This window comes from Macrobrachium rosenbergii, chromosome 6 (genome assembly GCF_040412425.1).
Source record: "Macrobrachium rosenbergii isolate ZJJX-2024 chromosome 6, ASM4041242v1, whole genome shotgun sequence".
Taxonomy (NCBI): domain Eukaryota; kingdom Metazoa; phylum Arthropoda; class Malacostraca; order Decapoda; family Palaemonidae; genus Macrobrachium; species Macrobrachium rosenbergii.
In genome coordinates, this window is record NC_089746.1 from 24760558 (window position 1) to 24767770 (window position 7213).

Sequence of the window (7213 nt, forward strand, 5' to 3'; positions counted from 1 at the left end):
GAACAATATTACAGAAGTCGATCGTGAATGGCAGAATCATATGATGCTCACCGGGCACCAAGTGTTGAAACTCTTTCTCTGGAGTAAAGCTTCTAAAATATCACTGACAGAATATCCTCTAGTTTATTGAACTAGAATGCAAGTGTTGACATAGGATTATAATGCGTTACTTCAATTCAAGAAATAAACAAGATATTTTTGGTATTCTTTCATTCCTTACATGGCATCGCAGTGCATTCATCATTTATCGTCTTGTGTCTCATAAAAGTAGCTTAAATGTCATGGATGGCAAATATCAATCAATATGAAAATAACAACAAGCGAAATCTTGCTCAAGTTGTATTCAGATCTTGCACTAGTTCAATAATAGGATTATGTAATGACTTGTCAAGAGACATACACATAAGCGTCATTCATACTCATAGTAATGGCCCTCTGAAATAGCTGGTCGCACCCGTGTAGAAGTTACATCTTTATTCGGACGGCCATAGAAAGGCTCGTTTATTGAACTAAATGCAAGAGATTCCTCTAGAAGTAAGGAATGTGTAAGAAGCTGGTTGGTTGCCCGGGATAGGCTATAGTCTGCGTGCATCCCCGCACATTTTAATATTCTTAATTGCTTGCTTGTTATTTTCACATTGATTGATAGCCCTACCTATACTTTTTAGGTAGCATTGCCATCCGTGACATTAAAGCTACGAAATTTTATGAGACACAAGACGATAAATAATGAATGCACTGCGATGCCATGTAAGGAATGAAAGAATACATTTTATCTTTAAAAATTTCTTGTTTATTTCACTACCAAATATCTTGCCACTAAGTTTATTGAAGTAAATAATTCATATATCATTATAATCCTTCAACCATTGGCTTGACATGTTTAGTGATGAAATTGGGAAACACTACTATTCTTTGGGTAAAACTGAGGTTTAATGAAAGTTATAACTTTTGAAAGACATGTTCTTCAGGTGTCGGAGCGGAAATGTTCACTGTCTGGAGCTTTGAGAGAGACTGCCGACTGGCCATTTTCCAGCGCTGTGATTGGCTGACCACTAGCCAATCAGGAGCGTCGTAAGGGACGGCCTACTCACCAAATGCACGGCTGATGTGAATGTACTATAGTAGGATACATTCTGGGGAATGTTGAAAATTCATGTATCCAGAAAAAAATAAACACTAGATATTGTTATATATTCAGGGACCAAGATAGTATGAGCTATTTAATGACATTTTTGCCAAAATCTAGTTTCTTATGCCACTGACTGCACCAAATCCTGATCCGACCCAGATCTCAGTCAAGACTGAAAAGGACTTGTTTCGCATTTTCGAAGATCTAGACCAAAAAAAGATGAAACTTGTAAAGACTAAAATAACAAAAAAACAAAAACCAAAAAAATTAAAAGATATTCATGAGGTGGTTCAATCTTTTTTTTTTATTCATTTTATGAGGATTAGCAACATTTTTCACATTGAAGGTCAACCCATCAAATCATTCATTTTTCAAAATTCAAAAACTGTTGTAAAGGAAACTCAAACGCCCAATTATTGCCTAGATTAATTTCATGTTGAATTCACCTGTCTGAGAACGTCTTCATTCCTTTGTCATTCATTGCTACGAATTTTTCCATAGAATGCAAATTGAAAACAGCTTCAGGTTAATTAGACTTGATTTCTAAAAAATATTTTTATTTATATCATTTTTTCAGAGCGTAACACTGACACTTAATAACCTTTACTTCTAAGTCTCATACATAAATAAAGTTTTCAGTAAACAAAATCATTCCGACGAATGTCAAAGAACATGTTACAAAACAAAGTCGTTTTTAATGATGAATATCACCCAAGATACGAATCAGCTCATGATATTAACATTAACATACTTACCATAAGCATTAATGAAAATGACAAAAAACTTAAATCCTGTTAATATTATTAATTTGGCAATAGCGTAACAAACGGTCAATATAAACTATCAGTTACATTTTCCAACTAAAACAATTTTGTTTCTTGCACTATTCCACTTGCATTTGATGTCTTCGATTTCATTATAGATGAAGTAACGCATATTCTTTATTTCAGCCTCTGTCTTGGCTTCCTTAGCTCGTGCAATGGCGCTTCCTAAGTTTTGCTGAATAGAGTCGAAAGTTTCCTTCATCTTTCCGACTCCACTGACAGCACTCGCGATGGATGGCAGGATAGCGTTGACTTCACCTTCAAGGCTGCGAAGGTTTCCGTCCAGCTGACTGAAGTGCTGCAGTTCCTGTTCGAGTTCTCGGTTTTTGGCTTCAAGGCTGTTGATCTGCTGCTGATGGCGATTGATTTCCTGGTTACGTGAAGCGATGTGGGCCTGGAGGTTCTGGATCTGACGGTTGCCCTCAGCAATGAAATGTCTCTTTTCGTTGGCCAGTCGCTCTTCCCTTTCCTTGGCGTCCTTGTAGAACTTATTTCCAATGGTCCATCCGACGACTGGGACGAATCGGAACCACCTTCCGAATCTCTTCTTCTTCTTGACTCTCCTCATATTACTGTTGATGCGTTCTTCAATTTCCCTGATCTCTCTCTGCGCCTGTGCAATCTGGGCATTAAGGGAGGCGATCTGGCTATTTTCCTGGTTGATGCTTGCTCTCAAGTTGTTAATGCTTTGTTGGTTGCTACTAATAGCATTGTTGTTGTTCTGTTTCTCTTGTTGCAGCTTAGCAATTCCATCTTGGGCGTTTGTGCGGTGTCTCTTGAAGGCACCAGCATCTCTTATGATGTTTTCTCTAAAGGCAGTGATCTTGGTATTGGCAGTGTTAGCTTGGTTTTCAATATCCACAGCTCCTGCCTTCACAAACTCAAGGTATTTCACTAGTTCAGCCAATTCACGTCTTCCTTGGGTAACATTGTGTTCTGCCATCTTGGTGTTAATTTCTTCTTCTTTGGTTCTGATAACATTTTCGAGATGTGAAATCACTGCTTGAGCTTCTGTAGCCTTGATAGCTTCTCTAGCCTCTGATATGTCCTTCTGCAACGCAGCAACTATGGCTTCCACTGCTGCAATATCTTCGTGGTTTTCGAGAAGATTCTTAATCCTGGCCTGATTCTTAACAAGCTCTTCGCTGAACTTAGGTTCGAATCCCTGAGCAGCCACGACCACTTGCTTCAGAGAAGCGACAACATTGTCGCCATTTCTCCATGGGTGGCAGTGTTCTTGTGCCGTCTTGAGGTCTCCGTTGTACTGACCAAGGATAGCTTTGAAGCCATGGCGGTCAGCAAAAGATGGAACAGGAACTTGTTGTCTGGACTGGATGTTGCCGATATATTTATCGACAACCTCCACTTGGGAACAAGTTTCCTTTGCAGTTTTGGCCAGATTGTCTACAACTTCCTGTTTGCATGTATGTCCCTCAGAACGCTTTGAGCGAGAGTGTATGGAAGACTGCGATGGAATATTGCCCATTATGCCTACAAAGAGAGAAATCACATATGTTTAGTGAGAAGGTGTGAAATATAAAATGTCAAAAATGCTGGTCAATAGAATTGAAGCAACTATCTTAACAGGAAAGGGAGAGAGTGAGAGAGAGAGAGAGAGAGAGAGGAGAGGGGGTGTTAGGGAGGAAAAAGAGAGAGAGAGAGAGAGAGAGAGAGAGAGAGAGAGAGAGAGAGAGAGAGAGAGAGAGTTTATCTGTTGTCATTCAGAGCTTTCCCGGGGTAAGAAGGAGTGAAATATAAAATGTCAAAAATACTGGGCTATGCAATTGAAGCAACTATCTTAACAGGAAAGGGAAAGAGTGGGAGGGAGAGAGAGTGAGAGGGAGAGGAAGTGAGAGAGAGAGTAGAGGGTGTGTTAGGGAGGAAAGAGAGAGAGAGAGAGAGAGAGAGAGAGAGAGAGAGAGAGAGAGAGAGTTTATTAGTTGTCACTCTGAGTTTTCCAGCGCAGCGCCGGATTTAGTCAGTATATATATATATATATATATATATATATATATATATATATATATATATATATATATATATATATATATATAATATACGAATCTCTCATTAATAATTAATTATTACGACACACTGATCAGAAAATTAATCTAAATCTGTTGAAACTTCACTGTTTACATATCAGCGCTAATAAAATAACTGCCTCTTCAAGAGAGGCGTAAGAGAACAACGCTATTTAAAAGTGAAGATAATCAGGACAGGAAAATAGATAAATCTCTTGTTAAAGGAAGGGTTAATACACATTTAAACAGAGAGAGAGAGAGAGAGAGAGAGAGAGAGAGAGAGAGAGAGAGAGAGAGAGAATAGCCAAGGAAGTATAGAAAAATTCGTAAACAAAGAATCCAAACTCACTCAAAGCAGACGTCATCTGCAGCAGGAGAAACAGGGCCGCCCCGACAGCCTGCATCTTGATGCGCTTCTGTTCAGAGAAAAGACAAATTGATTAATTTACTGGTTTTTTTAGCAGCAATTTGTACTACATTTGTTTGTGAACAAACTGCAATACATCTGCGTCAATAAAATTCTGTTGGATACTGCTGAACATGGTTAATACGAGGTAATTGAAATATAAGTGCATATTCTACGGATACGGTTAAGATCTACGTGGTAAAATGTTTGCAGATATTGATGGGAACTGTCTGCAAGGATTACCGCTTTTACCATTTATGATCATTTCAGTGTAGAAATCTTGCACAAGGCGGTATGCATTTTACTATTTTCCGTGAAATTATAGTTCTTTAAAGATGTATGTAAAACATTTGAAAAGGTAATTTCTACTCTAATGCCAAGACGATTATATCTTCAGAGTTCATTTTGACGACTTGATACTCATATTAGATACTGAGGTTGCCTCCTGGCCACTAGATGGCGTCTACTTACCATTGCAAAAGATGATGGCGAGCTTCAAGTCCGTCACAGTTCCTCGTCCTCTCTCCCTCTCCCTCTCACTGTCTCTCTCTTGCCTTGTTGCCGCTCGAGACTCGAGGGAGACTGATGCCGAGTGCCTCCGCTGTCGTCCTTAAATACGAAGCGAGGGGAAAACCCCTGAAGGAATGGGATAATCCCAGCTCCCAAGTTAAACAAAACGCACATTCAGGGAACGCCATAGAGGCTGGGATTTTGTCGGTTAATCTTTCTTTTTATTGTATGAAAAAGTTTACTTTTATGTATTCTGATTCAGTTTTCAAGGCAACAGTAACGAGAGTAAGTGAGTCTCGTGTTCTACGGTAACTGGGGATTTTTATTATTCTTTGAATTTAACGAATCCAAAATAAAAAATGGAAGATTTTTTCTATGTTGTTTGTTATGACAATCTGCCAGTCATTATGGAAAATGGTCTTTTTTTTTACCGGACGCATTTATCGTACAAATATTTCATTTGATACCTTTGTTACAGGGCACATAAAAGCTAAGTTAAAGTTTCACCAAAAGACAGATGAAGAACAAATATTCATAAATAGTGATGCTATCAATTGTAATGACAATAATATAAAAAAAGGCTGCAAAATTCTCTAAATAATGATGATAATAATAGTTTTAAACGATTTTATTTGGAAAAAGTTAAACAAAAGACTTATTTGTTTAACTTCATGTTGGTGCAAGGCTGTTTGATAAAATGAAATAGAACATAAACAGAATGATATGATAAGTATTTCATGATAACAAACGATACAACGTTATTTGGGGATAATAAAGAGATGTTGCAGAAAATATGGGAAGAATTAGAAAGCTCCGTGGAAAGCTTCCATAATTGCAGCTAATAACCTTCTTTTACAGCTTAGACTTAGCTTCCATAATTACAGCTAATAGGCTTCTTTTATAGCTTAGACTCACCAAAAAAACCTCTATCATGAGTGCAACTACATTTTAATGTAATTTCACTATTGTTTTGAAGGATACACAGTATTATACTGATCTGTATAAAGTGTACTGCTGTTATATAATGTGGAAGGGTGTTTACTGGGAGAGTAATAAGACATTTTTGTAATAAGTTTTGAGCGAATATTAGAATCTGTATATGCAAAATTGGTCTTCGGTAAAAATGGATGTGAAGCAATGGCGTTTTACACCTCTCTGGCTTCAGTATACTTACGAACTGAGTAATTTCTTCTCAGCTCGGTCCCGTTTCTATACGGCGTCGTCGTTTGGAATAAGCCGCTTCCATCTGCTTGTGGTGCTTCGTCAAGTTCCTTTTCTCTCTCAGGCCCTCCCTCACACTGTCTCTTCATCTCTTTCTTGGTCTTCCTATAGTCTTCTCCTACCCTGCAGTTATTCCCTTCTCAGTAGGTGTCCCTACCATTTCAGTGTCCCTTCCTGCACTTTCCTTGATATTCTAACCACCTTTCTTGACCATCTTATAGTTTTCCGTTGGACTGGTCCGTACCGTGCTCGGCTAGCACACTGCAGGGCCGTCGTTCGAATCTCCGGCCGGCCAGTGAAGATTTAGAGGAAATTATTTCTGGTGATAGAAATTCATTTCTCGCTATAATGTGGTTCGGATCCCACAATAAGCTGTAGGTCCCGTTGCTAGGTAACCAACTGGTTCTTAGCCACATAAAATAAGTCTAATCCTTCGGGCCAGCCCTAGGAGAGCTGTTAATCAGCTCAGTTGTCTGGTTAAACTAAGGTATACTTTTTGACCCTCTTATATACCCATTCCTAACCCTATCCTGCCTCATTACACCAGACATCCATCTTAACATTTTCATATCTGCTGCGCCCATTTTCTCTACCACCGTCTTTGTCATACTTGCCGGATCTGTGCCCTACATCATAGCTGGTTTTACCACTGCCTTGTGGAACTTTCCCTTTAGTCTGAATTGAGTAACGAAAGAACTAAAAAAAAAAAAAATACTAACGTCGTGTCAAAGTTATGGGATAAGGAAGTAGGTCGTGAATGGAAAGCGAGTGGTTACTGTTTTCAGATGACAGTAGTAGAGTGAAGTTGCAGAGAAGAGTAGATGACTTTGAAAAACTTAGAAATGGTCGATATTTCAAAGTAATGTTAGCAAACTTACCAAGAGTAGCGGGATGAGGAGTAAATGGAAGCTGGAAAATTAGAAAGTGAAATGATAGCCAAGGCGATGAAAGAATAAATCAGAGTGTTTTGCATAGGCATTAGGAAGTCATTAGAACGAAGTATGTTAGTGTGATAGAAGATGGAGTCACGGTAGAGAAGGTATAGCGCTGATATCGACCTCACTGACAGCCTCCATATTCAAATTCCAAGACTCTA

General features: G+C 38.6%; 1 protein-coding gene across 1 annotated transcript; it reads right to left on the minus strand.

Moving 5' to 3' along the window:
* Positions 1-1672: 1672 nt before the first annotated feature.
* Positions 1673-4996, minus strand: LOC136839359 (putative leucine-rich repeat-containing protein DDB_G0290503). The gene is made up of 3 exons (XM_067105266.1): positions 4858-4996; positions 4330-4396; positions 1673-3447 (listed from the first exon to the last, which is right to left on the minus strand). Exons 1-3 carry the CDS (start codon positions 4858-4860, stop codon positions 1976-1978), a joined length of 1542 nt encoding a protein of 513 aa, XP_066961367.1. The 5' UTR covers positions 4861-4996; the 3' UTR covers positions 1673-1975.
* Between the last annotated feature and the right edge of the window lie 2217 nt (positions 4997-7213).

Excerpts from the sequence above, each read along its gene's own strand:
- LOC136839359 (XM_067105266.1), bottom strand. Across the intron at positions 3,448-4,329 it reads GCAGATGACGTCTGCTTTGA|GCATAATGGGCAATATTCCA; the intron begins GTGAGTTTGGAT and ends CTCTCTTTGTAG.